At 40.6% G+C, this 15,891-nt stretch overlaps 1 protein-coding gene and 1 long non-coding RNA gene across 11 annotated transcripts in view; one reads left to right on the top strand and one right to left on the bottom strand.

Moving 5' to 3' along the window:
* Positions 1–12,834, top strand: part of STRIP2 (striatin interacting protein 2) — an 81,707-nt gene extending 68,873 nt beyond the window's left edge. For all 10 annotated transcript variants that reach the window (XM_072652760.1, XM_072652764.1, XM_072652765.1 and 7 more), the window contains 3 exons: positions 4,261–4,365; positions 7,830–8,034; positions 10,728–12,834. In XM_072652760.1, the coding sequence (XP_072508861.1) occupies positions 4,261–4,365; positions 7,830–8,034; positions 10,728–10,978 (561 nt within the window). In that variant the 3' untranslated portion in view covers positions 10,979–12,834. The remainder of the gene's footprint in view (positions 1–4,260; positions 4,366–7,829; positions 8,035–10,727) is intronic.
* The window catches only part of LOC140533249 (uncharacterized), a 69,373-nt gene that overhangs the window by 29,411 nt on the left and 24,071 nt on the right, over positions 1–15,891 (bottom strand). The gene's annotated exons all lie outside the window — the stretch shown is intronic.

The raw sequence follows: 15,891 nt of genomic DNA, 5'->3' as shown, positions 1-15,891 counted from the left end.
ACAAATTTATTAATAATGAATATTATTATCATTTCATCTTTGTATCCTGACCATCTACCATATTGCTTCCACATAGTAGACATTTAATATATATCTGTTAAAACTAAATATATTATTATTATTATAAATATTGGATAATATGGGAGATATGGGGGTTTTTCTCTCTTTTTAAAACTTTGTTGATAACTTTTGTTCTTTTTTATAGTCATTTCCAGATATTCCCATTCCCTACCCTCCCTTAATTACACCACCAAAAATAAAAAGCCAGCAACAAAATCAACCCATACAGTAACCACAACAGAGAGTGGAGAGCATTCTGAACCCATAATGCCTAGCTCTTTTACTGAGAGTAGGGAAGTTTCATCATCTCTTCCCTGAGATCAAGATTGGCTATTACGATGAATCTGAGTTCAGTTGTCTTTTAATGTGGTTTTTATTTCCATCATTATGGTCATTGGGAATATTTTTCTCCTGTTTTTATTTCCATCATTATGGTCATTAGGAATATTTTTCTTCTAGTTCTTCTTTTGTAAGTCTTCACATGTTTCTCTGAATTCCTCATACTCATCATTTTTTCGGCCCAATAATATCCTGCTGTAATACTCATAGTTCATAATTTCTTCATTCATTAACTAATTGTTATTTGTTATATAAATTCCCTTATTTGTGTTTCCAGGGGGTTGGGTTTTTTTTGGAAGAAAGAATTTTTTTAAGCACTTTGTAGGATACAGACATTGTGCTAAGCACTTTTGTGGTCTCATTTGATCCTCACAACTCTATGCACTAGATGCTACTACTATTATTCCCATCTTACAATTGAGAAAACTGAGGCAGACAGGTTAAGTGACTCGCTCAGAGTCACACAGCTTGTAAGTGTTTGAGGCTGGATTGGAACTCAGGTCTTTCTGATTCCAGACTGTGCTGTCTAAAAAAAGTATTGCTAGGAATATTTTGGTGCATATGAAACCTTTGACTTCCTTGGGCTATATGCCTAATAGGGAGTTCTCTGGGTCAAAGACATGAATATTCTGGTGACTTTCCTGTGAAGACTCTCCTAATAGCTATAGCATTGATTGAGACCATGAAATGGGTTGAGAGAGGGCTTGGACTTGCCTTTTTTAAAAAGGAACAGGTAAAATGCCTCCTCCCCTGATTACAAAAGTAACACAATTATGATTTAATAATAACAGCAGAATAACTAAAATAGTGTTTTGAGCTTTAGAAAGTGCCTACATGGTTGATGATCTCTGATCACCTGCTTAACATCTGTACTGTTATCAAATGAATTTTGATACCTCACAATATAAATTTTGCAAACCTTACAATATAAATGTCTATTATTATTATTACAACCTGACTTGTTTGGGGCAGATAATGCTAGACTGGCCTTTGCCATGGAGTGGAAATTCCCATGGAAAGGAACCAAAACTGCTCTCAGAGTAGTCCCTGTGGGTCATTTTAAAGCCAGATACTGCCAGTTTATCACAGGGCAGGGAAACTTGCTTCTGAGCTCCCTATGCCACCCTCTGTCTTTTCAGCTTCCCGACCCCACAGGTTTACCTTACACCTGGGTAAATCCTAATGCCCACAAGGATCTTAGCTATTCATGTCCCAGCAATTATACCCTTACTACTTCGCTCACTAGATACTAGGAAGCACTGGCACATGTCTTTACTTTCTTTTTCCATTCTTAAGAAAGACCTTCAGATGGTAAAGAACTGGAAATTGAGTGGATACCCATTAGTTGAGGAATGACTGAACAAGTTGTGGTATACGAATGTAATGGAATACTATTGTGCTATAAGAAATGATGCGCAGGCAGGTTTCAGAAAAACCTGGAAAGATTTACATGAACTGATGCTGAGTGAAGTGAGCAGAACCAGGAGAACATTATACATACTAGCAACAACATCATGGTGTGATGATCAACTATGAGAGATTTAGCCCTTCTCAGCAATACAATGATCTAAGACAATTCCAAAATACTCATGATAGAAAATGCTACCCACATCCAGAGAAAGAGCTATGGAGTCTGAATATAGATTGAAGCATACTATTTTCACTTTTTTTGCTTTTTATTTCTCATGGTTTTCCTCTTTTGTTCTGCTTCTTCTTTCATAACATGACTATTGTGGAAATATGTTTAATATGATTGTACATGTATAACCTATATCAGATTGCTTGCTTTCTTGGGTATGGGGAGAGAGAAAAAGTTTGGAACTTAAAATCTTATAAAAGTGAGTGATGAAAACTATCTTTATATGTAATTGGAAAAAATAAAATACTATTAAGTGAAATAAAATAAAATAAAAAAGAAAGAGAAGGCCAAATGACTATCCTTTTATTGGAATGCTGGCATCATTAATAAAGTAATTAAATTACCTAGAAAAAAAGACCTTTAGAGCATCATGGTGGTAGATAGCGTTTTGGCCTTGTAGTCAGGAAGATTCCAGTTCAAATCCTTTCTTAGATACTTACTGGCTATATTACCCTGGACAAATAATTTAACTTCTCTGGGTCTCAGTTTCTTTATCTGTAACATGATGATGTTAAATCTGACCATCTCTGAGACACATTCCACCTTTATATCTATTGAGCCTATAAACCCTAAGTTAATGTGGTCATCAGGTCTGCCAGGGGTTTAATGATGTTTTTGGAATAAGTGCTGAATTTGGGGTCAGAGGATGCAGGCTTGAATCTTAGCTTGTCTCCTCATTAATGCTACTCACTGACCTTGGGCCAGTCACTTTATCTGTAAAGGTGGACCAGTTGGTCTCTAACCAGCTTTAAATCCCATAATCTTATGATGTTAGCCCATCCCGCAAAAACCATTAATTGGAATGAGATAATGGATGGGAAAGTACTTTATAACCTGAAAAATCCTACGTAAATGTAAGGGATCATTCTGATAATGATGATTAATATACCTCTGCAGTTCCAAAATCCCATAAGCCATATTTCATTCTGTCACTGTAAAATGTTACTAAGAGTAGATACCTGTTTCTAATCCGAAATCCACCAGTTATTATTGGTGGGATGCTCACAGACAGACATGAAGCCTAGAAGGGAAACGAACCATCTGGTGAGAATGGACCATCTGCCATTTTTTTCCTCCTCTCTCTCCTGCTTGGGAACGGGGTAGTCTACCAGAGTGTGGGTAGATGAAGTGAGGTGCTGAAGGGCTCAAGTTTCCTGAATATTAAATCAATCTAACACAGAGGACTCCAGCAGAGGGTAGAAGAAAAAAAGTTTCAGAAACAGACTAACTTTTTTTTTTTAAATAAAGTTGCAAACATTGCATAGAGAAGTATGTTCTATAGGAATGATGTCTTCTCTTTTCTGGTCCCCAAGCAAGAAGTCACAAAAGGCAACTTCAAGCATTATCTCAGAAATTTCTTCTGCCTCCATTGTCTAGTGTCCCTATAGCCATGGAATGCCTTTGGGCCAACATGGTATTGGATGTCAATTGCATGCTGTTAGATTTGTAAGTCATTGAGTAGAACAGGGAGGGATACCTCCTAAGCTGAGAGCTTCTTTCTTGACTGGCCATCCCTCCCTGAAAAGGAACCACTTTTACCATTGCTCCTTACATTGCAGCTAGGTGATGCAATGGATAGAGCACCAGTGTAGGAGTCAGGAAGACCTGAGTTCAAATCTCACCTCAGACACTTGACATTCACTAGCTGTGTGACCTTGGGCAAGTCACTTAACCCCAATTGCCTCATCCTGGGTCATCTCCAGTCATCCTGATGAATATCTAGTCACTGGATTCAGATGGCTCTGGAGGAGAAGTGAGGCTGGTGACCTGCACAACCCTCCCTCACTCAAAACAGAGTCAACTGCAAGTCATGTCATTATTTCTCTGATGGCATGGTCTTCTTTGGCAATGAAGGACGAACACACAGAGTAAGATAAATGGTACAGAGGATACAGTGGTGGACTTGGAGTCAGGAAGACTCATCTTCCTGAGTTGAAATCTGATCTTAGACACTTACTAGTTGTGTGACTTTGAGCAAGTCACTTGACTCTGTTTTTCCTCAGTTTCCTTATCTACAAAATGAGCTGGAGGAGGAAATGGCAAACCACTCTAGGATCTTTGCTAAGAAAACTCCAAATGGGGTCTTGAAGAATCAGGCCTGTCTGAAAATGACTGAACAACAATAAATTACAGTACCAATTATGTAGCTGGAAAAGAGAGCTCTGGGGCTGCTGTAGTGATGATACATGTGTGTGTACTTCGGATTTTTTTGTTTGTTTTAGGAAGCTGGAGACAACAATCAATTCTGCTGGAGGAACCTATTTTCCTGTATCAATTTACTCAGGCTGCTTAATAAACTGACCAAGTGGAAGCATTCCAGGACCATGGTGAGCTGGGGTCAATTCCAGGACAGTAGAAGTCTCCCCACTACAGAGCTCTATTATAGTAATGAAGGGCAGAAGAATGAGATAATAACAATAACAAAAATAACGAGATAATAACAGGATGTGTACTTGTCCTCAGACTCTATCTGTGAAGCCCATTAAAAAATAAGCCAAGAGAGTAGCTGTAACAATGACACCAAACAAAAACTGATATTAATGTAGGACTTTAATATGATTTCATTTACTTGTGAAGTAGATGCTATTATTATCCTGAGGAAACTGAGGCCAAGTGACTTGCCCAGAAGTTGAGGTTGTAATTTGAACATAGACCTCTCTTGACTCAAAGGCTGGTGTGTTCTTTCTCCCATGCTACATTGCCTCTCCTCCTCAAAAAATATTAATTGCTTACTGTGCAGCTGGGTGGCGTAGCACATAGAGGGCTGGACCTGGAGTCAGGAAGACTCACTCATCTTCCTGAGTTTAAATCCAGACTCAGACACTTACTAGTTGTGTGACCATAGGCAAGTCACTTGACCCTGTTCGCCATTGTTCACCTATAAAATGAGCTGGAAAAGGAAATGACAAACCACTGCAGGATTTTTGTCAAGAAAATCTCAAATGGGGAAGAGTCAGATGACTGAAAATGACTGAATAACCAAGAAAAAAAAAAAGAAGAGGTTGGAAAAGATGATCTCCAAGGTCCCTTCCAGCTCTGATTCTCATTTCTTGATGGCACAGCTGTAGTAGAAGATTTGGACTCAGGAGGATCTGGGTCTGAATCTTGGCTCTGCTGCTTTCTACCTGGGTGACCTTGTACCATTTATGGTACTGCTCTGGGCCTCAGGAACCTACCCTATAAAACCAGGGGGTTGTATTAGATCACTTAAAAGATCTCTTCTAGCTCTGAATCTCTGATCCTTTAACTATTCTGTCCAAGTAGATGTTCAGAGAGTTGGGAAGTGGTGACTCTTCTCAGATAGGCTCTTGGTAGGGAAGCTTGCTCTTCCACTTTAAAGGACACACTGGATATTATTGCGGGAAGACAGAGAAGAAGGTGCTGTTGGGAGGATATTCCTATGCTGTAAACAAACAAAAAACTGGAAAGGTGGCAACATCACTGAATGTTTTCTGACTGTTCCACTGTCCTCAGTTATTACATCACTGTGATGGTATTACTGTAGGTTGGGCTGCTGAAAATTTCATGAGTAAAAATTCTGGTGGGCTGATGGTTCAGAAAGATTCATTGTATCACAACCTGATTATAGAACATGGAATTTAGCACTATGATGGCCTTTCTTGGATTGCTGCTCAAGGTAATTTAGATGCAAATATGCCAGAAATGGTTCCTCCTTATCAATCCCTGGAGCATATCCTCACATTGAAAGCTGAGCCAGTAGGACTATCATAAGAATATTAATTGTTATTCTATTAATTCAATGAATATTTATTAGGAATCCACTCTATATAAGGAGGCAGGATTCAGATCTCCTGGGATCATAAAATCATTTGGAGTTAGAAGGAATCTTAAAAGTCATGTAGTCTATCTTCCTCATTTTTTCTAGGTGAGAAAACTGAGGCTCAGAGAAGTTATGTGATTGACTCAAGGCCATACAGGTCCTCAATAAAAAATCAAAGCTATGGCTTTATATTAAGAGAACCTGTGTTATATGTCTTTGTGTTGTTTGCATTTAACATTGCTGTTAACCACCATTTTACAGACAAGAAAATCATTTGTCAAAGATTTACTCATGATCATATAGGCTAGTCAATGTTAAAGCTAAAAGTAAATGATACTAATTGTTAATATGATAACTGAAAATCACATACTGCCTTAAGATTTGCAAAGGCCTTTGCATAGCCTGTCTCATTTGATAGTGTTAAGTTCCTCGTGGTGACAAAAGACTTTTATTTTCATCTTTGTATTCCTAGTACCTAGTAGAGTGCTTACACATACTAGGTGCTTAATAAATTGACTGGTTGATTGATTTGATCCTTACCTGTGAGGTAAGACTATCAAACTTCGAGCTCCCTGCCCCTATTTTATAGATGAGAAAACAGAAGCTAAGAGTAGTCAAGTGATTTGCTCATGGTCACACAACTGACTTCCTGAGTATCAGAGATGGGTAGGATTTGAACACAGGTCTCTCATTTCTAAATCATCAGAACCTTTTGAAACTTTAACCTCCCAGAAGAGCACAGACATGCTTAAGAAAGAATGGTGTGGCTAAATTTCCATCCTGTTGCTTAGGACGTAATCCATCTGTGCCTATTTGAATTAATACCCAGGAGGTTTAGAAAGAACAGGCTCTCCCTAACCATGGACAGCTACTGTTTCAACGGGCTATCTCTGAGGTATATCCCCAAACAGGTGGCCATTTATAGTGGTGCCCACTGTTCATGGTAGTGCCTCAGAGATGCCTTCTTCTGTTTGACGGTGAGCCATCTGGTAAAATGTGAGTTGGTAGGCAGACCCTTTCTTACCTTGAGTGCAAAAGGAATCACTGACTGATAATTAATGTCCATTAATGTAAGGAGGTTCTATCCCATTTGTGGAAAATATTTTAGAAGTCCTCTCAAAGAAATTGCTGTAGAGAAAAGAACTCTGGACTGACAAGACTTCCAAGTTCAAGTCCCAACTCTGCCATTAACTTGATATGTGACAGTGGGCAAGTCACTTCTCGAGACCTCAGTTTCTCCATTTGCAGAATGAGAATCTTCAACTAGATGATCACTTAGAGCTTTATAAGATTTAGTCTATGATGTAATTGAAGTGAGAAAATGCCAGATGTATTTGTGATAGGGGAGAAAATCCCTTCTTTATAGTCTAAACTTCAAGGTATTTAGTAAAGATTTTAGTGCCTGCTGTATAAGCAGACACTCCTTTAATCAAAGCCCAAACTAGGTATTGATAAAGAGGCTAATACCTATCATGTGTGTGAGTGCATGCACTAGTCTGGCGCTACAAGGTGTTTACAAGAGAAATGCACCTGTGGGCAGCCTCTCTGAAGGATAAAGCATTTCTCTTGGCTGCCTGCAACACTGGCAATGTTAACTGGCATCATGCCTGTGATATATTAAAAACTGAATTACAAAATGTATTATCATTCCTCATCCAAGGTAAGAAGAAGCCAGTGCTGCAGCAGGTCAAGAAAAGTAGACTAACATTTCAGGTGAACTGCCCACAGATACATCTGTCTGGTTAAGACTTTGTAGCTCCTGGCCAGTGCTTAGAGGACAGGGGCTGACTGGGAAATTTTCCCTTATTTCTCTTATTTATTTATTCCATTATCATCATCATCATCATCATCATTATCATTATTTTATTCCCTTATTTCTCCCTAAAGAGTAATTCTGAAGTTATCTGCTTCCCTAAGTATGGGCTGGCCCATCTGAGGGGGAAGAATCACCAAGAACATGAACAAACATCACACACTTTTCCTTCTTCTCTTTCCTCTTCTACTGGGCAGATGTTAGTGGTGTTTAAATCTGCCCCCATCCTGAAGCGGGCCCTCAAAGTCAAGCAGGCCATGCTGCAGCTGTATGTGTTGAAGCTGCTGAAGATCCAGACCAAGTACTTGGGGCGTCAGTGGAGGAAAAGCAACATGAAAACCATGTCAGCCATTTATCAGAAAGTGAGGCACCGCATGAATGATGACTGGGCTTATGGCAATGGTGAGCAGTCTGAGGGTCAGCCTCCCATTTACTCTCCTCTCACAGGTAGTAAAGTAATTGATGCTGCCATTTTTTCCTATGCACTGGAAAGTGTTATTGCATGCTCTGGGTGAGGAGAGAAACCACTACTGGTTGAATCCCCTTGCAGTGACCTCAGGGGACTCCATGGGTTCTGATGTTTATGTCCTCAGAGGCTGAATGCTTGAGGAGAAAGATCATTGGACTGGATGTTGGAGTACCTTGATTCTGCTCTTAGCTGGCCACTTGACCTTGGCTTGGCCACTTGACAGCTGCCCTACACCTCTCTTTCAGCATTCATGAAAGGACAAATGAAAGACACAATTTAACTCTGAGATGGTATAATTCCAGGGCAGACATGGTGGAATCAGGCTAAGCAAGGAGTGTCACTCGTAGACCCTGGACCAAAACGAACAACTCTAGAACAGATTTCTGCGATCCAAACTGGCCTTAAAGCCTGTTAAATGAGGACATTGGACTAGATGAATCCTTGGATTCTTTTTTTATCTCTAACATTCTGAGTCTATTAAATCTAAGTAAACCCTGCCTTAAGCACATACAGTACATAAACCTGCATTTTCATAAAAAGAGAAATTAGAGGATGATAGTTCACCCTCTCCAAAGGATGAGTGTAGGACTCACAGAATCACAAAATATTATAAAGGTGTCATAGAGGCTATCTAATCCAGAGCCTTCATTTTGTAGATGAGGATAAAGATTTTAATTAATATAGCCATAGCAGTTTAAGTTTTGTAAAGCACTTATGAGATATATTATCTCATCTGATCCTCCCAACAGCTCTGTTAGGTAGTTGCTAGTTTATCCCCATTTTGAAGATAGGAAACAGCCTAAGGGGATGAAACAACTTGCCCAGGGTCACACAGTCACTAAGTATGTGAGTTAGGATTTGAATTCAGGTCTTCCTGATTACCAACTCCAGTACTTTATGAACCGTGCCACCTAGCAGAGGTGGAAACTTCAACCCAGGCAAAATCATGTGCTAAAATTCTTCAAATGGCAGAGTTGGAAATTGGACCCAGGTCTTCTTGACTCCAAACCTAGTGCTCTTTCCATTATTCAAGTGAGTTTACTTAAAATAGGATTCAATCTGTACAGTTTTCTCTGTTGGAAAGTTAAGGTTGGCTTGTATAGGCTGAAATAAAGGGTCCACTGGCTGGGAACCTTAATTATACAGAGAGGTTTTCAGTGTACTGGTGCTGGCTACACAAATATAGGTTTGCCCTATGTTTACGTAGTTCTCATAAAGGCTTATTAGCAGGCGGCACATGCTTGTTGGCATTGATAACATGCTCCAACTTTGAATGAGCTCAGAATACAAGAATGCATATCACTGGTCTGCTCCAGGCATCCACTTCTCCCATGGAACATAAAGCAGAGCTAGCAATTTAAATTCTAGGGATGTTTTTAGTTAGGTGAATAGCTTGTTCAACAATTGGCAAATCCATCAGACACTTCTGACATTTATTTACTTTTGACACCCTGCCTCCTCAGCCTCCATCTAAATTTTGATTCCTCATAATAAGTAACCACAACAGTCTCCATTCATATAAGGCCATAAGACTTGAAAATACTTTGCTTACAGTTTTTCTGAGAGATAGATTAGTGTGGAGGTATTACTGTCCCCATTTTACAGATGTAGAAATTGAGGCTCAGTAGAGTGGAGTGACTTGCCAAATATCACACAAGAAAGTGTCAGAACTGGGACTCAAACTCCAAGTCTAGTGTTCTTCCTAGTGTACCCCGCTCTTCTCAATGAATCAATAATGAGGCACAAAGGACACAAATTAAAGTTGAAAAAATAGCATAGCTTAAGCCACTTGGAAGAGAATCCTTGGTAAGATAAAATTAACCTCCAGCCCTGAGGCAAAAGGCCAAGTGACATGTAGGGGTCCCAAAAGAGATGAACAATTTTATCGAGGAGGATGTCCCAAAAGTCTTTATGCAGTCATAAATTTTAAGACCTTTGTCTACTCCCACTCCCACCTAGGTAGTACACCTGGGAGTAACTATACCTTTCAGAGCCTCAGTTCTCAGGCTTCAGAGCCTCATCTGTAAAAATGGGAATAGTCATATTTGCACTACCTATCAATGCTTTGTGAGCCTTAAAGCATTCTATAAGTACAAGTGAGGCAAAGATTTGCCCTTTTCTTGGAATTGTGAGATTTCCAACAGGCAGTGAGACCACCCCCATTAAGTAGATTTTTGAAGAGATTCCAGAGAAATGGGTTGGGGGGAGGGGGGGCTTCATAGCAGTAAATCCCCTCAGATTCAAGCCACTGTGCACCAGAAAGCCTCCCACCTCTTAGAAGCTAACATTTTCCACTTATACTTCCAAGGAAGTTTGTGGATGGCTCCAAACTACTGAAAGCTGACTACCCTCTACATCGAGTCACCAGTGACTCCCCTGAGATTCTCTAAAACCAAAACTCCCTTCTTTGGCCACCACTCCCAGAGGGGTGTTGAATTCCCTACTGGAATCTAAACTCCTTGAGGGCAGGCCCTGTCTTTTTGTATTTGTATCCTTAGCACAGGACCTAAAGCATAGTAAGTATTTATAACTTTGATTCATTTGCTCATTGTAGCTGGATCAGAAAGGTGTGGCCCCAGTGATACATATGCTTCTGTTATCATCCCTTTCCCTCTTCCCAATGCAGACATTGATGCCAGGCCGTGGGACTTCCAAGCAGAAGAGTGTACTTTAAGGGCCAACATTGAGGCCTTTAACAGCCGGCGCTATGACAGACCCCAGGACTCAGAGTTTGCACCTGTGGATAACTGTTTGCAGAGTGTCCTGGGGCAGAAGCTGGAACTCCCTGAGGATTTCTATTATTCATATGAGCTCTGGTTGGAGAGGGAGGTGTTTTCACAGCCCATCTGTTGGGAACAGCTACTCCAGAGTCACTGACTGGGCTCTCATCTATCTCCCACACAGTGTTGAATGCCATGGGGAAAACACCCACATACACACACACACACACACACACACACACACACACACACACACACACACACACACACACAAATGGGATCCTGCCCACTCTGCTCCTTCCACCTTTTAGAAGCTCTCTTAATTTTAATTCAAATCTGAAGCTTTAGGTCCAGAAAGGGGAGGGCTTGGTTTGAGGGGGTAAGGGGAAGGGAGAGCAGCTGCCTCAACCCTAGATCCTTCTCCCTGTCCATCCTCTGGGAAAGCTGTCTAAATCCAGTTCAGACCTGCTGGGGTCAGGGCAAGAAGTGGAAGACAGGGCCCTGGGACCAAAACATGCTACCCTAGAGCCAATTTCCAAGATCCAGAATGGCCTTGAATACTAATGTCTTATGGTGGGGATGGGGAGGGCTCCAGACAAGGGCCACTCTGGGTAAGATCCTGGACTGGGTTTCTCCCTATTTCCCCTTTGACTTTGGTGGCTAGGAGAGTATTCCGTAGGCGCTCTGGGGCTTTCTGACCCATGGCATTCCCTTCAGTGTAAGACTTGCAGCCCTCATTATCCTAAACTAGGTGACTAATGGTGGAGAATGAAGGAAGACAAGTGTTTTTGTGGTTCAGTCCTGGCTCTCTTAAGACTTTGCCTGAGGTTTTCCCCAAATGCCACCTTTGAAACTGGGTTCTCTTTTTCATTCTCTCAAAAATGTCTTAGGCACCCATATCCAGTCAAACAATATAGAACCCTTAGGAAGTCAGTATTGTTCCAAGGCCATTTTGGCAGTCAGTTAAGCCTAGGATGGAAGACAGAGGCTCCATGCATGCATGCACCCCCTCCCTCTACTGCATGCAGTCACACGTACATGCATCTAAAAATCATCTGCTATAAATGGAGCTACATAAGAGTCCCAGCTAATACTGTAATATTTCAATAGACTTCCCACCCCCCACTCCCCATAGGACAGATCTAGTCTTCAATACAGGGCCATTCCTAGATTTGAGAAGATAAGAGTCCTATTCCCCAAGCCCTGCATGTGGGAGTACAGTGTATTGTATATAATGATTATTTTCTTTGTTCCCTAAAGAATCTGTACTGGATTTCTAAATGATTGCCCTGCCTCCTCTGTTAGAGTCTGACACCATTTTAAGAAGAGACAACTAGTGGAACACCCAGGTTTCCTCAGAACATGTTTTCTAATTCAGTAACTTCTCCAGCTCCTGAATGCCAGAGCCTTGCAGAAAATTACCCTTTTTTTGCCCACTTCATTTTTCAAAAGACAAGGTAACCACAGGAGAGCATAGTTATTATGTGAGAATTCTGTCATTGGTGCTGTGGATCAATTTATTTTTTAATTGAATGGAATAGCAAAAACAGCCTGGCTTACCATTTTTTTTCACTTTCCAACTTGATTAATCTTCCTACCCCTGTGATTTCAGTGTCCTGGGGAGATGTAGCAATGTTGCTTCCACCTAAAACCAGAAATCTAAGGGCTGGTGTGCCAAGAGGCCTTGTCTTCTCCATGCTAAATAACAAAACCACCAGCTTCCTGACAGAAAGAAGGCTGAATGGCCTCTCTCCTCATACAATAAGGACCAACAGTCCGCCCAGCCCAACAAAGATACCCTATGGCCTTATCTCTTTCAAATAATGTCTTCCAAAATATTCTTTCTCTTTTCTCTATGGCTCCAGCAATTCTACTTAAGGCTTCTGTAGAAACTGGCTGTGTTCACTCCTTTCCTTGTGAGGCATAGAGACTTTGTTTCACTCGTGGTGTTACTGTTACAGCATGTTGTTGTGGATACTCCATGTAATAAAAATTTATTAAGTACCTCCAGAAGCAGCATGCCGGATTATAGAGGTATCAAAAATGCAGCCTGCATTGGCCAGCGACGCTCCCCAGTGCTGAGATAATGTTCATATGTGGTGATCTTAAGTCAGTATGCAGGCCACAGTGATCTTTAGAAATGATTTAGAGCCCCACTTCCCATCCCCCGACCCTCACTCCTCCACCCCCACTTCTATTTGAGTTTGATACCTCAATGAATATTGAATACTCATTGGAGTCAGGAAAACCCAGGGCTGAAATTTGGTCTCTGGTACCTACTGGCTATGTGATCCCAGACATTAACTCCACCATACTCCCCTTCCAACTTTAACCAAAGTGCTTAATCTGGAATCCTGGAACTTTTCTTTTTTAATATTCAGTAACAATTTCAGCGTTCTTAGTTTTCTCTGAAATTCTATGGATTTTGTTCTAGGCATTTGAAAACATTATTCAGAGAAGGTGCCTATAGGTTTCCCTAGACAGCCAAAGGGGACTGTGATGCAAAAAATGTTTTAAGATTATAAGATTAAACGTTGCAGAAAGAGCTTCCAAAGTGGAGATCTCCAACACCAATGAAATCCTAAATCCAGACCAAAATAAAGAAAGCAGAGCAGAGAACTGTGTTGGGTGTTAGCAAAGATTCAAAGGTAACATAGGCTCTGTCCTCCTGAAGGAGGACATATCTAATAGAGATATAACAGATGTATATGCCAATAACTTTCATACAAGATGGTATATAATATGCACATAAGGGAGGTGCCAATGAAAAACTCCACGAGGTCAGAGGCAAGAATGACCCCAGAGAGGAAACAGCAAAGCCACAATAACAGCCTTAGGTTTTACACTACAGGCAGCCTGTGCAGGAGACCAGTTTTGGGACAGAATGCAAGCATCTTAACCCTGAAATTTCATATCACTTAAGGTTTTAGCTGGGTATAATAGTGCCCAGTGGGGCATAGGCATTTGTTGGGCACAGTATCTGTGAATTCTGTTAGTCTGAAATTGAAGTAGTAGTGATTTGAATGAAATGGCAATTTTCCAGGAAATAACAATCATAAATATATTTATTTCATAGGCCTCTAAAGAATTCACATTCTTAAGAGCATGTGAATAGGCCCTAAGGCAGAGTTTTTTATTGTTTAATATTTAATGACACGCTAATTTAACATTCCTCACAACTCCTCTGAGATGAAGAGTTATTATCTGTGCAGATGGAGAAACCAAGGCACAGAACAGAATTAGTTTTTGGCTGAGTCCCAAAGTTCTGCCCCTGACTTTATTGGGAAAAGGAAAACAAAGGAATAAGCATTTATATAGCATCTACTATGTGCCAAGTACTGTGCTAAGCACTTCACAAACCTCATTTGAGACAACAACCCAGGGAGGGAGGTGCTGTCATTCCCATTTTACAGCTGAGGAAACTGAGGCAAACAGATTAAGTGACTGCCTAAGGTCACACAGCCAGTAAGTGTCTGAGGCCACATTTGAACTCAGGTTTTTCTGACTCTAGGCTCAACATTTAATTATTATTAGAAATAGTATTTATGGGTTTTGGCACTTGGCCTCAATCTACATTTTAGACAGCTGTCATTCCTCTCTACAAGGAAATCTAGAAGTTAGTCTAGATCTCAAAACATAGACCGTCCTGGACCTTTCAATGAGGCAGCTAGATGACACAGTAAGTGTAAGAGCAAGCATCCTGGACTCAACATCAGCAACATATGACTTCAGATCTTTCAGATACTTGCTATGGGACCATGGGCAAGTCACTTCACCTCTGTCTGCCTCAGTTTCCTCATCATTAAAATGGTGATCATAATAGCATGACTTCCTTGGGTTGTTATGAGGATCAAGTAAGATAATAGATGTAAAGTGTTTTTGCAAACTTTAAAGCCCCATATAAATGCTAGCTTTTCGTATGTTAGCTCTTATTCTCCCCATTAGAAATCATTTGTGTAGCCAGGAGCATAGACAGACTCACCAGTTCTTGGTAATTATCAGCGAGGGAAGCCTTGGAATATCGTTTGAGTGACCTGGATTGTTGAGAATGCTCAGCCCTGAAGGTGTGATTCACATTTGGCTTGAATGCTGTTGACTTAATATTTTTCATCTGGGGAACCCTTTGATACAAATCAAGTTGGGTTAATAATTTGATTGTGAAACCCTCCACATGAAAGAGTGGTTTATTTTAGATGGAAGTCAGTAGGGTATAATTGAAGAAACTGCTTTCAGACACGAGGCTAAGTATTTACTTAGGACACTCACTTCAGGTGAGCAAAAATGGAATTCTGGAGAGTCTTCTGCAAATATACATAATGAATGCATAACATATATGTCATCCTTTGACTATGAAGATGATCCTGTATACAAATATACTGAGTTGTTTCCCCCTCCCCCCCCAAGGGATAGATTTTGTGCTAATCCATCCATATTTATTCACCCTTGGGGGCCGGATGATACATTTACAAGACAGCTTTCTAGTACTGAGGATACAGTCCATGGTCATGGAATAAAATGAAGCCATCTGGCCTGGCCAAGAATTGACACCATGACCTTGACCTTCTGGGTGTCCTAACCAATTAGATAGCCAATTATATAGGCACTACTTGGCATTAATGCCCAGGACTGTAGCAGGCAAGAGTTCTGCCACAGATTCATTGCTATAGTGATGCTAGAAGCTAGAAACTATGGTATTAGGGGTTGGCTAATGGTTTAGGGCAAGAAGGAATCCAATTGCCAAGTACCTAGGCACAAGTATCAAAGCTGAGATGCTCCCCCACAGACTGATCCAGACAAAAGCAGGATCTTCCGAGGGACTATATTATAACAAAACTTCCAACCTGAAGTAGATGCAAGGGTGAGAAGAGGTATTAAGCCTGAATTTCACAAGGAAGAATCTGAAGAGCATGAGTCAAAAAGGATAGGCAATCGAGTGGAAAGGCAGGAGTATCTAAAGAGGGAGAAACCAGGATCTAAGCTGAAACCTCCAAGAAGGAAATCACAGTAGGATTCAAGATATGGACTCTTCAGTTGTCCCTATCTTATTTTTAATGTGGCACTCCATCACTG

This window comes from Notamacropus eugenii, chromosome 3 (assembly GCF_028372415.1).
Source record: "Notamacropus eugenii isolate mMacEug1 chromosome 3, mMacEug1.pri_v2, whole genome shotgun sequence".
Lineage (NCBI taxonomy): Eukaryota > Metazoa > Chordata > Mammalia > Diprotodontia > Macropodidae > Notamacropus > Notamacropus eugenii.
The sequence above is the reverse complement of the archived record's forward strand: the minus strand, read 5'-3'. Positions and strand labels throughout refer to the sequence as shown.